Source organism: Hermetia illucens, chromosome 5, assembly GCF_905115235.1.
Source record: "Hermetia illucens chromosome 5, iHerIll2.2.curated.20191125, whole genome shotgun sequence".
Taxonomy (NCBI): Eukaryota; Metazoa; Arthropoda; class Insecta; order Diptera; family Stratiomyidae; genus Hermetia; species Hermetia illucens.
The window spans coordinates 23,187,643-23,206,140 of record NC_051853.1 but is presented as its reverse complement, the minus strand read 5'-3'; the positions used below and the strand labels follow the sequence as shown (position 1 = coordinate 23,206,140).

General features: G+C 43.1%; 1 protein-coding gene across 2 annotated transcripts in view; it reads left to right on the top strand.

Moving 5' to 3' along the window:
- The window catches only part of LOC119657253 (aminopeptidase N-like), a 33,880-nt gene extending 22,053 nt beyond the window's left edge, over positions 1-11,827 (top strand). For both annotated transcript variants that reach the window (XM_038064073.1, XM_038064074.1), the window contains exons 5-7: positions 4,052-4,133; positions 10,070-11,318; positions 11,394-11,827. In XM_038064073.1, the coding sequence (XP_037920001.1) occupies positions 4,052-4,133; positions 10,070-11,318; positions 11,394-11,687 (1,625 nt within the window). In that variant the 3' untranslated portion in view covers positions 11,688-11,827. The remainder of the gene's footprint in view (positions 1-4,051; positions 4,134-10,069; positions 11,319-11,393) is intronic.
- Positions 11,828-18,498: the final 6,671 nt, after the last annotated feature.

Genomic DNA, 18,498 nt, shown 5'->3' with positions numbered 1-18,498 from the left:
TACTTTTTCTGTGCACGTTAAAAGTGACCCCCAATGCGACTCCAAAGTTCCAAGCCTTCGTAAAAACTTGCTTGGGACGTATTATTGGGGAACACATGCCTTCCCACTTCAAACAAAGAATTTGGGCGGCGCATAGGCCTGGTGCCCGTACACATTGTGATCGAAAGACAGAAGTAGCAGTGGATGAGTCACTTATTAAGGAAGTACTATTCATTCTCCATTATCCCATACACCCCATGGCACCTGCCGGCAGCTTCAGGCGCAAAGCCACAACCAATTTCTCTGCCTTATAAAATTTAGCATTTCACAGCGTGATATACCATATTAAAGGAGAAATGCAGGGCTCTATATGGTAGTCTAGTACTAGTAGAAAATGAAATGCCACTTGCCGTCCATAAAAATATCACCTCTTGTCATTAGTATTCCAACGCGATAGCCACTGAGAAATCTGTCTAACTCCAGGTAGCGTTGTGCGAAATAAACGGCCATTTAATTTTTGGCTGACCGAAGAGTACCTAGTATGATCACCAAAAAAATCCTTCCCACTGCAGATAATACTGAACTAACCTTGATAACTTGTGAAACTTGAACAAACTGGGACTTTATAATTTGTTGGGAGAGGAGACTCCTTGACAGAGAATAAGAAATTGATCATCATCATTATCAACGGCGCAACAACCGGTATCCGGTCTAGGCCTGCCTTAATAAGGCACTGCACACATCCCGGTTTTGCGCCGAGGTCCACCAACCTACAACCTACAACCTACGCCATCGCTCCATCTCAGGCAGGGTCTGCCTCGTCTTCTTTTTCTACCATAGATATTGCCCTTATAGACTTTCCGGGTGAGATCATCGTCACCCATACGGATTAAGTGACCCATCCACCGTAACCTACTGAACCGGATTTTATCCACAACCGGACGGTCATGGTATCGCTCATAGATTTCGTCTTATGTTGACTACGGAATCATCCATCCTCATGTAGGGGGCCAAAAATTCTTCAGAGGATTCTTCTCTCGAACGCGGCCAAGAGTTCCCAATTTTTCTTGCGAAGAACCCAAGTCTTCGAGGAATACATGAGGACTGGAAAGGTCACATACATTGTCTTGTACAGTGAGAGCTCGCATCCTATGGTGAGACGTTTGGAGCGGAACAGTTTTTGTAAGTTAAGATAGGCTCTGTTGGTTGATAACAACCGTGCGCGGATTTCATCATCGTAGCTGTTGTCGGTTGTGATTTTCGACCCTAGATAGGAGAAATTATCAACGGTCTCAAAGTTGTATTCTCCTATCTTTATTCTTCTTGTTCGACCAGTACTGACATCACGCCGATTGGCTTCGTGAATGTGTGCACCCTCTTCGACAATGGCATAAATGGCCTTCAGAATGCTAGCTTTCACTGACACAGACGGGAAATCCAATGCCAGTTTATAGCTGGGAGTCCTGGGCCTAACTGAAGTTAGATGGTGGAACACCGGAGAGGCTCCTCTCTCTCTTGCCATAGTAATGACAATGTACTTTTGTACTCTAGAAAGCCAACTGGTGGCCGACGCGAATCCTTGGACCGGTTGATTCTGAAGATTATTGTAATGTGCACTCTCTTGACCTGGGAGCCGGTTTCTGACAGGGTTCTGGCTGCAAGATTCCGGTTCGAATTAACCTACTCCACAATTGTACAGTGCTATGCACCAACAGAGACTTTCGATATAATCCGAAAGGATGCTCTCTACGAGGAATTACAAGCAGTTCAGGGGACGCTTCCTGAAGGTCACATGTGATCGTAATAGGTGATTTGAATGCGAAGGTGGGCTCTAATAACACATTACTCGGACATGTAATAAGCAAGTACAGTCTTGACGATCGTTACGATAATGGTAGGAGGTTTTTAGATTTTTGCGGCTTCCATTGCCTCGTCATTGATGAAAAATTAATCGGGAACAGAGTTAAATTGACCGACAGCGTATGAGCAATCAGAATGACAACTTTGCGATCAGCAATAGAATTCTGGATGTGGATAAGAAGAAATGCACTGATATCACTCTACAAAAGAATCACCATTTGATGTTCGTTTTCGGTCGTTTAGGTGTTGTGGTCGCCACTTCAAGTTCAACATCGACTGCTTGTATGGTTGCTTGACAATGGGAGAGTTTTCTTGCTGATCGAATGGTAGATACACTGAAAACTCTCCTGAGGTTAAAGATGAGTGATTGGCCACCATCAAAATTGCTCTTTTCTCGGCTGTTACGTTGTTAAAAATGTCCCCAAGGCGCATCATAGGGTCGGGTTGACTGCGAAATCGTGGGGGCGGTTCGATGAACGGAAGGGGTTAAAGGCCCTATTGACCACTGCAAGCGAAGTCGGGTATGAAGCGTCTGACCTTCGATACCAAGCGGGAAGTTCATCGTAGTGTGAGCCTTGGGAAAGCGAATTTGTTATTGCGACATTCAGGAAGATGCCGCAAAACGTAGTGATATCAGAACTGTGTATCTCCTGGGGTTTGCCAATTTTTTAAAGTAGGGAAGGTTAACGGTCACCTTCTCATTCACGATGAGTAAACGAGCACTTCACTGTTCTTAACCCTACTACATTCGCTGAAGTTCTTCCTCTTGTCGGTAAAGTGGCTAGTCATCGTAAAGTACGGATACTGACTACTCCTCCAAGCAAAAAAGGAATCATCTCGGACATATAATCAATCAGAAAAAAAAACTGCTGGACTCGAAAGTCTCCTCGCAGAGAGTACTGTACTGTTTCCGGAGATGCACATCTCCGGAAACAATCAGGAATGTCAGAAGGCCCATATATCGTGATAAATCTTTCCAGAAGACCAGTGGGTGAGAAATAATTATGGAAAAGCACGTTGAAATAGACCTGGTGCCTCTTTCAGCTTAAGTAGGAAAATGGAAAAAATATTTATATGTTAATTAACTCTAAAGAACTTGAGAGCTTTTAATTTTAGAGTACGTACATTGAACAAGTACACAGAATTGATTCAGAAGTATGGAAAAAATGTGAAGGGTGTGGAAATGGTGTAGTTCGGCAAGGCAATGTGCCAAACTTTGCGCTTTGTGGAAGAACAGGGAAAAGGACGCACGATAAATCGAAACATCGTATTATGAAAAATACTAATACTTTCATCATCAACGGCACAGCAACCGGTATGCGGTCTAAGCCTGCCTTGAAAAGGAACTCCAGATATCCGGGGCTTGCGTTGTGGTTCACCTAAACAATATCCCTAAACGTTGTCCGGCGGCCTGGCCTACGCCATCACTCCATCTGTGGCAGGGTCTGCCTCATCTTCTTTTTCTGCAGTAGATGTTGCCCATATAGCATTACGGGCTGGATCATTCTCAGCCATATGGATTAATTGACCCACTGAAAGTTATGGTATTGCTCATCAATTTCGTCATTATATAGGCTGCGGAATCGTCCCTTCTCTTACAGGAGACTATTCTTCATAGATATCTCCTCTCGAACGCGGCAAAGGGCTCGCAATTTTTCTTGCTAAGAACCCAAGTTTCCGAGAGATACATGAGGACTGGCAAGATCATGGTCTTGTACAGTACGAATTTTGACCCTAAGGTGAGACGTTGCGAACGGAACAGTTTTTGTTTTTGTTTTTGCCGGCGGCTCCATCTAGATGGAGGCAGTTTGTTCATCTCGGTTGTTCTTCCAATGATGTCGATATTGTCAGCGTAGGTCAGTTGGATGAACTGAAAAGGATGATATCCCTGCATTAACCTCATAATCACGAATCACTTTTCCCAGGGCCAGGTTAGAATGAATACACGATAAGACATCTCCGTGTTTTTGACCGTTGTTGACCCTGCTTTTATTTCACCTCGCATATTGATCAAGGTTAGCATAGTCACTTTTTTAAATAAAATTTTGCACCATTTGAAACAGAATTTATTATGAAACAAATAAAGAAATAAATGGATATTCCAATGAATAAATAAAATAAAAATAAGAAACAAAATTCTTTAAACCCAAAATGATAAACGTTCCCTTAAACTGCCAACAATATATTTATCTGACTTTTCCGTTATTTTCAGCTGGAAGTGTTCTTCGTATGTTCCAACATGCATTTACTGAACCCACCTTCCAGAAGGCTCTGTCAGCATACCAAAAGCAAATGTAAGTATAAATTAAAGGAAAACAAGTCGGGAAACCGGAAGCTGGACGCTTCAGGTACGAAAGGTTTTGTGTATTTCTCAGTACGTAGCACGTAATATATGCATATATTTTGTGAGAATATCCACTTTCGGATGATATTGACATTCATAGTCTTCAATTTGCAAAGAAGCGACAACTTTGACGTATTATAACTTTGTTAGTAATAGTGTGATTTCCACCAAACTTGGTAAGATCATGCTTTATGTTATATCCTATATTGTTGCGAAATTTCGTAGTCCGAGCATGAACTTAAGGGGGGTCTTGCAGCGAATTACTAAAAATTATAGTAATATACTATTGTTAACTTTATTTGTGCAGATATCAATGTGGAAGGTATTTCGGAGCCCAGGTACCATATAGTGGCAGCTTCCTGATTTTTTTCAGATTTTTCGGTTGGGTGGTTTCTGAGAATGGCCCCTGTAAAGGAATGGTCACTTTCAATCCCCCGCCTTCCCCACCTTTTCAACAAATGTCAAAACGAGGACTGTCTTCGAAAAGTACTAACCGAGACCTTTAATTTGATACCCCACATGACTATATTTGATGAAAAAAAAATTTACACCCCCCTTTTGCATGTATGGGGACCCCCCCTTAAATTCATCATTAAAGGATGTAACTCACTGTATGCGTGTGCGTTCACAGTTCCCAGCTTTCCACCAAATTTGGTGTCAATCGCTGCAACCATCTCCGAGAAAAATGCGTGTGACGGACAGACAGACAGTAAACCGATTTTAATAAGGTTTTGTGTTTACACAAAACCTTAAAAAAGGAAAATTTAAGGGTTGCTTTTACGGTGTAACTCATAGTATATGAGTTGATTGCATCAACTAATTTCTCCAATCAAACAAATAAAAACAATTAAACCAACCGTCACCTAGATGCGAATATGTCCAAAAAAAATTTAATTTCAGGTTCAGATAAAATTTCAAAAAAAAAACAAAAGCCTGTTCGACTGGCATTAAGCAACGTAGGTCAAAATAAAGGACTTAACTGGTCATTCAAGGACTCAAATTATTTGGCTTTCCCTTTTTTGCTAACCTTTCCCCCAATCCCTACCAAGGATTTTGTGGAAAGTCTTACGAAAAGTCGTAGTAAAGTTCTGTCTGTCCGACTGTCTGTTTTCATACATACTTTTCTTAGGGATCAGGGGATTCAACCTATTATCCAAATTTTGAAAAATGGGGGGAATGTAGGAACTGTGAGACATACACGGTGAATGACATCGTTGAGCGTTGAAGAATGGAGGTCTCTATATATGCAAAATTTAGGTATAATGTATTTCACCATATATAACCATATGGATTCTCACTTAATACTGCCAAGAGTGATGGGGAGGGAGGTGGTTTGGAGGTCATCATTAACATCATTCATAAAATCTGAAAACTAAACATGATATCATTATATGACACATAGGGCTTTTGGTATGCGCTGTTGAACTCCCCCCAGTTGCTCCAGTTAGCAAGATTATTTCAAAAGCAAAAAAATCTAAAAATCCCACATTTGTTCCTATGGGGACCTCTCCTTGATCTTTACTTATAACCACGACTTTCCACCGAATTTCGTATCAGCAGAAGTGATGGATTTTGTGAAAAATGCGTGAGACATACAAAAAGACAGACAAACTGGCAGCAAAAATATTCAACGGAATATAACAATCAGAAAATTCAAGACGTACCTGATTCCATAGGAGTCCTCAATGAATTGACAGAAATATACATGTAGTTGCCTGAATTCAAACCACCTCCTCCTATCTAAACTCGGCGCAATTACCGAAACGTTTCTCAGAGCCCACATGCCTTTTGGAAAACTTACTTTCGCCTTGTACCATTCTGGGCTCCTTAAATCTAGGACGATCGAGTCTCTGCCCATCCTAGGATAGAGGGTTCCGCCTCATGGTATAACGCCTTGTGCGATGCAGTTTTTGGGGTTTCAGAACTATCCAGCAAACTTGCTATCGTTCACCGCTGTTCTGCGCCGTATGACCTGTTCTTTGGCCATTCCGGTTGTGTCCTATTCCCTACCACTCTCGTCTTCGCATCAAGACATTTGGCCCACGCACCGTCCTAACTATTCTTTTGTTATTGTGTCAGACCAGAGTACCCCGAAGACAGGACACAAAATGAGTTGATGAAGCTTTAGAGCCTTCCCATAATAAGGGCGGTCACTTTTCATAAACGGCTCTCACTGAGAACTCTCAACTGAACATTTTCAACTTTCAATTAGTGGTGAGAAAGTTACATTTCTAGATTTTGGACAAACCAGCGAATGCTGATTGAAGGTGCGGAATTGCCCAGCCGCGTCGAATTCTGTGCCATCATCAACAGGTGTGTACACTTCCACCATCAACCGGTGTGTAAATTGAAGGGCGCCTAGAGTTTGCTACTTATTAATGGAATGGGAAGACCGCCCTGACCAAGCGAGATTTGAACTTCGGTTTTTTATTTTGACCCTATTCGTCTCCATCTTCAAATCCAGAACCATTTAGCCAAGCTCCATGATTCGGTGAGAAGGACCGCAGCAGGTTTCAGGATAGTCGAGAAACTTGGGATCAGATTTCATGGTCCATTATCGGCTACCGCAAGGCGCACTCTCTTGACTTGTGATCTTGATAGCTGATGTGAATGCCAAAGTGGGCTATGACAACAGTTTGCTCAGACATGTGATGGGAAAACACGGTGTTAGCAAATAGAACGATAATGGTGGAAAGTTGGTGGTACAGCTTCCACGACTTCGTCATTTGTAGCACATTGTTCGATGACTGAGGAATCAAATTGACCACCTTGCGATCAGCAGTAGACTTTGAAATTTTCTCCTGGATGTGCATAACAAAAGAGGCGTTGGCATCGGCCTCGAAAGGGATCACCATTTGATGGTTACTTACCTTCTCTTGCGGAAACCGTCCGCTATTTCTCTCACAGTTGGAGAAGTGCGACCACGCAAGCTCACAATCGACAGTTTGCATAATCCAGCTGTCGCTCAACAATGGGAGAGCTATATTGCTGTTCACATGGCAGGTTCACTGAGTAACCGCTTGAAAATTTCGAAGAACATTCGGCCGCTATAAAAATGCTCTTTGATGTGTGATACGCAGGTCATTCACCACCTCACGAAGGCCATAGACCGCCGCAAGCGATAACGAAGATATGACCGATAGCGAGCGAAATCCCGAGCAGTTGAACGTAGTGTGCGTCGTGACAAAAGGGGGACTTGTTATTGCACTTGACTTCAGAAGTATATACTACACCACGAAAAAACTTGCGCCCCGAAGAGGTGGAAAGAATACTGCATTACGTTTCTCAACCGCATTATATTCAGGGAAACACCGCCTCTTGTGGAGGAATTGGCTAGTCACAGTAACATGCGGATACGGACTCTAATTTAAAGAAAAGGCAAATCACCTATTACTGCAGTCAAATGAGGTAAAGCCGCTGGTCTCGGCCGCCTTCCCACAGAGCTATTTATCGCTGCATCTCCAGTTTCTTCATATCTTCTACCTCCCGTACGGAAAACCTGGGAATCCAAGTCCGTCTCCTTAGAGATGAAGAAGGAGGTGATCACAAACAATGGCTATAATCAAAGTGACATATGATGGCACAAAATGTCATTTGTTCCATTAAGGTAAAATCGCAGAGGAATCAAAAGAGGAATCCGCCAGGGATGTATCTTGTCAATAATACTTTTCTTCTTGTTATCGGTGGCGTTTTTCATGCTGCCTTGCCCAGATGACGTGAAGGAGCTCAATGGGCCATGGAAACTTTTCTAAAACACCTCGTCTACGCTGATGACGTCTGTTTGCTCTTTCACCGGGTCATGCATCCGGATCAAATGGCTCTGGATTTGGAAAAAGGGACAAGTGGAGTTCGATTGAAAACGAACACCAATAAAACCAACAGTCTCACATTATGCCTATCTATTAATGGGAAGTGCATTGAAGGAATCAATTTTGCATATCTAGGAAGTGGAGTTACTGCTGACGGTGGCACCGAACTTAATAACGCATTAACAGCATTAGATCCGCTTTCCCTCCATCGTCTAAAATCTGAAAATGCAATCATCTCAACACAGACTATTCTGTGCGAGTGTTCTTTTTGTGTTATTATGTGGGAGAAGCATATGATAAGTCACCCCCGCTGTCACCCGGAAGCTTTAAACCTTCCTCAACACCTGTCTGCGACGTACTATCGGCGTACGTTGGCCTCAAATAAGGAGCTTGGTCATCACACATGCCTGTCACCTGTACGCAATGTGATGGGAAGGCAAAAGTTTCAGTGGATAGGTCACACATTAAGGAGAGGTGAAAATTGCATTACTGGCTACGCCATGCAGTGGAATTCACCATGTGAATAGCCTTAAGGGCTTTTGACGTGAAACAGCAGAGGAGGTGTGTGGACATCCCGAGAATTCGTGGGATGGAGCTGAAACGCATTTCAAGTAACCATGAACGATAGCCCGCGGGTGTATTTGAAGCGCTATACTCCACTGTGGGGCAAATAGCAGCCATCTATATAGGCAACACAGCTAAATTCCAGAGTGACAAGCTTGTAGTGTTGAGACGCTGCTTCAGCTGGACAAAGTGGACCTTTTGGGCGGGAGGAGTAGGAATTTTCTTGTCATTATCATAAGGATATAGTCTTGACACTGTACAATTGTCAAATCTTATCCGAGCCGCAAATAGTGTTTCAGTATAGAAAAGAGGAGTCGAAACTTGCAGATTGCTAACCCAGATATATCCCTTTTCTTAGTCGGATTTTACGAAAATGAGGGAATACTTTTAAGTAAATTCGAGAATCAAAAGGGAGTCACGTTGTCGGTGGATATAACACAAGTTAAGTTAATAGTGGTCAAATTTAATGAGGCATGAGATTTCCCCATCTTTTCCTTGGGTTACCAAGGAGATGCATAGCCATGCAGACTGCAAAGACTGATCCCCTTTTCTTAAACAGGCGTCCGACTGTCCTTTATTTCGAATTTGAGTACCATGATTTGTGTACATGACAATGATCTTGCCAGTCCTCATATATTCCTCGGAGACCTGGGTTCTAAGCAAGAAGAATTGCGAACGCTTAGCCGCGTTCGAGAGAAGAATCCTCTGAAGAATTTTTGGCCCCCTACATGAGGATGGACGATTCCGTAGTCTACGTAACTACAAAATTTATGAGCGATACCATGACCGTCCGGTTGTGGATCAAATCCGGCTCAATAGGTTACGGTGGGCGGGTCAATATCTATGGTAGAAAAAGAAGACGAGGCCGACCCTGCCTAAGGAGCGATGGCGTAGGCCAGGACGCTAGAAAGCTTTTAGGGATATGGAATTGGTAGACCTCGGTCTGGAGTTCCTTATTAAGGCAGGCCTAGACCGGATACCGGTTGTTGCGCCGTTGATGATTATGATGATCTGCGTAGCATTGAACTCAACACAACCACCATAAAATATGAAATGCACTAGGAAACTGCCTTCTTCCATACTTTGGTTATTATTAGAAATATTAGGAGAGTGATTATTTTCTCCGTCAAAGGATGTCACTGACAGCGAAGATTCGATTGTCGAGTAGAAGCCAGTCTGCTTTTATGTATCATACTTGCAAGGGCTTGCAGGCTTGTTCGGTATATCGGAGCATTAAAAGCAACTACAACTGACAGGTGCTGAACCCTCAATTTTCGGTGGACTGCACAAAATCCTTGAATGTCACGCACTGAATCAACGTATCGTAGATACGTATAAGGCATTGAATGTAACTAAAACCGCTAAAAGCAAGCGTATTCTAAATTCGTCATTAAAATGCGCTGGAATGATTTATAAGGCTGAAGACTTCTTGAATATTCCTGCCATTCTCTTGTTTTCCAGAGACTTTCAAATACTCTGCTAATTCCACATAATTTTTTCACAATTTCCGCAGGAGATACCAATCAGCCACAGAGGATGATTTATTCCAATGTTTCAAAGATGCAACCTACGAAGATGGTATTTTCAATAACAATGCTGTCGCCCTTGATATACTGCTGAAAACTTGGACTAACCAGGGAGGTTACCCTCTGATCACAGTAACCCGTGATTACAGTAAAGGGACATTCACAATCCAACAGCGACCATTCGATGGTACAAGCTCGGTTGGATCAACAGACAAGCGTACGTGGTGGGTTCCATACAACTTTGCCACTGGAAGTAATCCTGACTTCAGTTCAACCAACATGGCCGGATATCTCTCCCCTAACGAACAGTCGGCCGTCGTAGAGCAGACAGCACAAAAGTGGACAAATGACGACTGGATTGTATTGAATAAGCAAGCAACGAGCTTCTATAGAGTTAACTATGACGCACAGAACTGGGCTCTTTTAGCAAATGGCCTACAGGCTGACCATAAGAAAATCCACAAGCATAATCGGGCTCAACTGATAGAGGACGCATACCGGCTCATCTTGGCAGAAATCCTAGAATATGACGTTTTATTCGAGCTTATGTCATATTTGAAGAGCGAGGAAGATTACGCTCCTTGGGCGAATGCCAATTCAATCTTCACTACCTTGGATTCCTATTTGGCTGGTGACAAGGAATACCGAGCCTACCGTTTCTTCGTTAAGAGAATGGCCCAAAATTACTTCAAAACTATCGGAGTCGATGAGAAGAGCAGTGACGCACATTTAACAAGACGTATTCGAGGAGCTATTATCAACTTGGCCTGCCGCGGAAATAACGCCGAATGTCTGGAAGCATCCAACAAGAAACTCATCCAATTCGCTCAATATGGAAACAAAATTGAGGCAAACCTGCGTGCTACAATTACATGTACCGGAATGATCAATGGCACTGAATTTGACATGAATTTGATGATCCAGTCATTGAAGACAACTGAAGTTCAAGCTCTCCGTAATAACATCTTGCAAGGTTTAGGGTGCATGCGTAAAGTCTCCTTACTTAAAACGTACCTGAAAAGCATATTTGATCCTGCGTCGCCATTAAGCAATTCAGAGAAGTTGAATATTCTGGGTTATGTAGTGGATAAGAGCGTTAAGGGAGTCGAAGCTGCCATCGAATTTTTGTCAGAAAATTACCAAGAATACTCCAAGCTTTCAACTACAAGCGACACTGTCCTTTTAGGTGTCAGAAGCATCGCCTTACGTATTTACACTGACGAACGGTCAGCCCTCGTAAGTGGATTTTACGTTACATATTTTGCGACCTCTCATAAAAATCAATTCTCTATATTTTGTGCTTATTTCTAGTTCGAAACTCTCTTGGAGAAGTTGAAGGCAGCAGGCAGCCTGGATGATACACAACTGCCATCAATAAGGACTATGGTCACAAATAACTTGGCCTGGACTGAAAACAACAGGCATCCTATTATGAGTTGGATGAACAAGTTCTACGCAGACAATGATGGAGAGAAGGAGGAGGAGGAGGAAGAGGAAGAAGGAGGTGGTAATGGCGGTGGAGGTGGCGATGGAGCAGGTTCAATTATTGTTTCCACGGGCGTTTTAGCATTCGTCGCTGTGTCCGTATTGCGGACTGTTCTGTAGGGAAACATAGGCAACTAAAACACTGAAGTAAAGTTATGGTTTTTGAACAGTGTTTGGAATGATTTAAATTAATTTTGTTCAATTGTTAAATTTGTTGTAAGAATTAGCTTAACTAACAATTACAAACAGTAATGTTACTATTTTGAGTTTTTATTTAAGAAATGGGCAATGGTTTTTAATATTCAACCCGAGGGTGCAAAGTTTGACCTCTTTTCCCATCTCAAAGGGGCTTAACCATAACGGAATTGAGGAGCACTGCAAGTTAATCTTTCTGCTATTCCATCTTCGGAGATTCTTTGTGGAGTCAAGAGTAGTTTCCTCCATGTAATGAGAGGTCAGTTTCAAATTAGATTCTAACTGCAAAGTCCCGGATCATACTCAGGTACCAGATAAAAAATATAGCATTACTCACCAACAGATATTTCACTGCCGAAGGAAGAATGGGCAAACTAGGTAGGTCTTATCAAATGGGGCATTGCTACTAATAATCAGGGTCCGTATACCACAGTCCCAAGTCATCTCTGGAGTATGTTTGTCAAGCAATCATTTAAAATAAAAGGATTGCAAGATATTTCCATTGTGGGTCACAGCTTTCAATCTCAGTGTCTGTTGTAAGTCCAGAGAAATATTCAGAGACTTGTGTAGTTTTCCGAGAAAAATCATTGACCTCACAATTTACCTCCGTTGCAGAAGATGTATTACCAGATTGACCCTCGCAGGGAACAATGGTAAAGAATATATCAATATATTAAATAGTGACCTTTTAGTATATTTGATAAATATATTATGATCAACGACTTGACCGCCCAAATCATATATTTGCCTAAAGTCCCCTCGATCTAACAAGCGGGGGGGATTTTTTACGCCGCCGTTCGCTTCACGTCACCTGGTCATTCAAGGTTCCACAGCTTGGTAAGGACTCATCCCGCTCGTTCGTTATATATTGTATACAATTCTTAGTTGCAACTAATCTTCTACTCTTGCCTCTTTTATTCTACATAAGATTATCCGACTTTTGCAAAGCGATGGACCTCTTCGTGACCCATGATGTTGAGTTCTGCCCTAGGATACACGCCACGCATCCCGATATGAGGATTGGTTTTATATAAATGGAGCGACCGTTTCCCATGCAGTCTTTTTCATTTTGTATCGCAACTACCAAAAAATATGCCATATTTGTGAATTGAATATGTCGCTTATAGGGATTGCGAAATTTCCTGTTTTCACAAGGTCCTTGAATGTGAAACTGGTTTGCTGCAGTGTTAACAACGCACCATCGTTGTCAGTTCCTCAACTCAACCAAGAATTTCGGAATAGCTTGGATAGTTCTCCCTACAATTTTTGATTCCAGAACAACCCGCTCACCGAGCATCCGGGTGTAGTGTCGTCCATCCCCAATTTGTGACTTCCATCCATTGCCTATTTTAAGTATCCATAAGTTTATAGCCTACGGCAGCATCCAGAGTATAGTAGCAGTAGAACCTGATCATCATCATCAACGGTGCAACCGATATCCGACCTAGGCGCGCCTTAATAAGGAACTCGATATCCCAAAAAGCTGTCTGGTGTCCTGGTTTACGCCATTGCTCCATCTTAGGCAGGGTCTATTTCATCTTACTCTTCTACCATAGATATCGCCCTCATAAACTCTTCCGACTGAATCACCCTGACCCGTATGGACTAAGTGGTATCGCTCATAGATTTCGTAGACCACGGAATAGTCCATCCTCATGTAGGGGCAAAAAATTCTTCGGAGGACTCTTGTTTCGGACGCGGCTAAGGGCTTGCAATTTTTCTTGCTAAGACCCCAGGTCTCCGAGGAATAGATAAGGACTGGAAAGCTTATTGTCTTATAAAGTAAGAACTTTGACCCTATGGTGAGACGTTTCGAGCGAAACAGTTTCCGTGAGTTGAAATAGGCTCTTTTGGCTGCCAGCAACCGTGCACGGATCTCATCGTCGTAGTTGTTATCGGTTATGATTTTTGACCCTAGGTAGGAGAGACTATCAACGGTCTGAAAATTGCAGTCTCCTATCTTTATTGTTCTCATTTGACCATGATGTTTTTGGTTGGTACTGGCGTTGCTAATATATACTTCGTCTTGCCTTCGTTGATGTGCAGCCTAAGATCTCGCCCCCATTACCGCCTGCTCGATCTAGATCAAGGCAGTTTGCACCTCTCGGGTCGTTCTTCCCATGATATTGTCAGTACAAGGCAGTAGTTGGGTGGACTTGAAGAGAATCGTGTCGCTCGCATTTACATCAGCGCCACGGATCACTTTTTCCTGGGCCAGGTTACACAGGACGCATGATAATGGACCCTTTTACCTTAGTAATGGTATCGAGAGTGATCCTGCTACTTTTATCTGACTTCGAACATTGGTCAGGGTCAGCCTAGTCAGTCTTATGAATTTCATCAGAATACCGAATTCTCTTATGGTCATGTACCCTGGCTATGCTATCATAGGCGGCTTTAAAGTCGGTGATTTGGTATGGGCCAATGATATTCTGGGCGTATGGGGCTATCCGACCTAGCAAGATAGCGGAGAATATCGTATAGATGGTACTCAGCAACGTGATACCTCTATAATTGCTGCACTGTGTAATATTTCCCCTTTCCGTATGAGACAGATAATGCCTCGTTCCCAGTCGTCAGGCATTGATCCGCTGTCCAACACCTTGAGCATTAGTTGATGAACTGCTTGGTGTAATTGGTCGCGTCCATATTTAACCAATTCGGTTGTAATTGCATCGGCTCCTGCAGCTTGTGATTTTTAAGCCGATGAATTGCGCGGACTGTTTCTTCTATACTTGGTGTTGGCAGTATGTATCCGTTGTCTTCAGTTGGCGGAACCTCCAACTCGCCCATCTTCTGGTTGTTGAGCAGTTCATCAAAATATTCAACCCATTACCTATGGCCATTCTTCGGAAATCAAGTTTCCCTCTTCATCTCGGCAGGGTGAGCATCGAGGTGTATAAGGCTTCATCCTCCTAACTTGTTGGTAAAACTTCCACGCCGGGTGCGGTTGTTTTTTGTTTCGAGTTCACAGATCTGTTGGTTTTCCCATGCTTCCTTTTTCCGTCTGTGAATTCGCTTCTCCATTTGACTATTTGCAGCACGTGGTCAATTTAGTTGAAAGTGGTCCCGTCTGGGAAGATTAACTTCCCACCATCTGCATACACAGGTGCAGGCAATTAGGACCATCTTCAAAATGGGCGGGAGTGTCAGTGAGGTGGGCCGAAATCGAAGAAGAATTGATATTTTTTCTAGGGGACACCCCGAATTATTGATACCAAGGGATAACATAACAACGACGTTTCATTTCGATAAGAAGTATGAAACACGTTGGAAGAGCGTGGTTATGACAAACGGCTTCAACCAGCCCCTGATTACCTGGCACACTAACGAATCCCTTTAAAGCAGAGGAAGAGTACGCTGGAATCATTGATCCAAGAAAAACATACTTTGTAGCAACGTGTAAGGATACTAGTATATTCAAGGCGGAAATATACGCCATCGGCAAATGTGCCTCCTTCAACCTCTAAAGGAAATACAGGGAACAGAACATTGCTATTCTGAAAAGTCAAACGGCAATCAATACACTTAGGTGCAACCAGGTAAACTGGTATGGATTCCTTGAGAGACTGAACATATTCGACTCGCACAATAAGGTGTGATTGTTTTGCGTTCCAGCAATGTTGGGTTAGACGGCAATTAGAGAGAGGAGTAGAGAGGAAGCAGGGAAGCCTCTACAAGGGAACCCTTCTGTGGAAATAGAGTTCATGGCTATGACATTGAAAAACGAAGAGGAATGACTGAGGGAACTATATAAGGTTAACTTACCAAGAATAGAGAAGTCTAGGTTATGCATTGGTGGGGGGCTCAAGCTCCCAAAGGATTATTTAAACCACACCAAACAGAGCTGCGGATGATAGTGGGATTACACACTAGCCACTGCCGACTAAACTATCACCTGGGGAAGCTGTGAATATCTAAGGACGCTACCCGCAGTTTCTGTGTGTAGAGTAACGAAACTTCTGCACACAGGGGGACGGTGTCTGACACTTCTATAAAGTAGGTTTAAGCACATGGCGTGAACATTTAATAAAGGAAGCCAAGTTGAAATACTTGGCAGTACGGTTTATATTAACATTCCTGTCGATTATAAGCTTGTTTGACACGGGTGTGTGTGTTTAAGGTGGAGGAGAGGCAAAGCTTCCGAGCACTCAGAACTTAGTGCTCCATTGTAATCGATTCCCTCGTCTAACGGAATATCCCGGATTCGTTTATGTATCGCAGGATTTCCGTTAGTGGATGTGATGCTATCCGCTGCAGTTGGAGCACATCAGCACCACAAATCTGATGTCTGATGCTTCCGTAAGCGGAGTACTCATATAGAAAATGTTTCATGGATTCCGCTTCCTCATTACAGGATGGACACGTATCATCTTGGATAATTCTTATTGTGAACATATGCCCAGCTAGTGAATTATGGCCAGTCGGAAGGCCCACAATACTTCTGCAAGTCTTCCTGCTTTTCAACAGGATAAACTTTGCAGTATGTTTGTTTGGTTCTGACAGCAGCATTAAGGTTTCGCCACCTATCATTATGGGAAGGCTGTTCCCAATTTTTGATAGCAGCGTCAGCCAATGCTACCGACACCCCAATTGCTGGTTCCGTTCCGGGCATGGGGAAAGTTTGACATACTATAGTTAACAGGTAAAATATAGCCAGCAAAAGTGGCACAATATTTTTTTAGGACGCAGTGTAACTTTCCCTGGCGTTGCCACCGTATATTCCGTCTTAATTTCATTAATTTCCAGCCCAAAATGTTAGGATACCTACTCGGTCTCTTCCCACTACGTCAATATTGTCAGTAAGGGTTAGTAATTTGGCGGACTTGAACATAATAATGGATCACGTTTGTAAGATTAAAAAGAGTTCATGATAGAGTATCTTCGTGACCATTTTTCGCATAGCATCGTTCGTCACGTTTGGCTGGTCTCGCAGATGTCTCGGGGTTGGTTTAGTCGGTGTTATTCAGCTTTGCGGTATAACCGATCCTTTTAAAACTACGTACAGCTTTACCCTGGGTATGCTATGATAGGCGGCCTCATGATGATGATGAGTTGAAGCCACTGACGGTCATGTTCCAGCAGTTTTTTATCGATTGCCGTACAAAGAAAATTTGATCTGCTGCTGATTTGTGTGGAGTCAAGCCTCTTTGGTAAAAAGCGATGATACTGTGGGGAGAATATTTCATGGATGGTACTCAAGGACTCAGTCATTCGGAGATAAAATGATGAATTACTAGTTTCAGTTCGTTTCCACCAGTTCATATGTAATTCCAACGGCTGTTCATGCTACTAATAATCAGGGCCTTAAAGTGTGTTAGAGCACTTCATTCAAGACCTTATTGCGATCCCCCGAGGCTTATTATTCTCAAATCGATGAATTCCATGGACTACCCTCTCCATGATTGGTGGCAGCAATATTTCTCGACCGCCTCCCGTTGGCGGGATCTTCATCATCATCAACGGCGCAATCACCGGTATCCGGTCTAGAGCTGCCTTAATAAGGAAATGCAAACTGCAGAGGTCCCCAATTCAATATCCCAAAAAGCTGTCTGGCGTCTTGACCTATGTAATCGCTCCATCTCAGGTAGGGTCTGCCTCGCCTTCTTTTTCCACCACAGATATCGCCCTTATGAACTCTCTAGGCAGAATCATCATCATCCACACGGATTAGATGACCCGACTACCGCAACCTGTCCAGCCGGATTTCATTCACAACCAGACGGTCGTTGTATCGCTCATAGAATTCATCGTTATGTAAGCTACGGGATCGTCCATCCTCATGTAGGGGGCCAACAATTCTTCAGAGGATTCTTCTCTCGAACGGGGCTAACAGCTCGCACAACCCTAAGCTAAGAACCCAGGTTTCAAGAAATAAATCGTCGTAGATGTTATCGGTTGACCATAGATTGGAGAAATTTTCAACGGTCTCAAAGTTGTAGTCTCCTATCTTTATTGTTTTCGTTTCACCAATGCTATTCGATGTTGTTGGATCTGTGGTTTTTTGCGCTGACGTTGCCACCATGTACTTCGTCTTGCCTTCATTAATGTCTAGCCCGAGGTCTCGCACCGTCTGCTCGATCTGAAAGGTAGACATCTCGGGTTGTTCTTCCCATAATGTCAATATCATCAGCGTAGGTCAGTAGTTGAATGGACTTGAAAAGAATTGTTCCTCTCCCATTTACGTCTGCATTGCAAGCCATTTTCTCCAGGGTCAGGTTAAGGCATCCCCTTGTCTTAGACCGTTGTTGATATTGAGTGGTCTCGAGAGTGATCCTGCTAGTTTTTTTTAGCCTCGCACATTGGTCAGAGTCAGCCTAGTCAGTCTTATAAATTTTGTCAGGATACCGAATTCTCTCATGGCCCTGTACAATCTTACCCTGGCTATGCTATCATAGCGGCTTTGAAGTCGATGAAAAGATGGTGGAACTGATGTCCATATTTCAACAGTTTTTCCACCGCTTGCCGCAGAGACAGAATCGAATCTGTTCCTGATTTGCCTGGAGTGAAGTCTCTTTGGAATGAGCCAATGATGTTCCGGGCGAATGGTGCTATCTGGCCTAGCAAGATAGCGGAGAATATCCTATAGATTCTACTCAGTTGCTGCACTATGATATCTCCCTTTTTAAGTATGGCACAGATAATGCCTGGCGGCGTCTTCAACATGCCGAAATTCTGGTTGCCAAGGAGTTCAATTGCTCACGCCCTTGCTGCAGTAGTTTTCTCTGGAAAACTG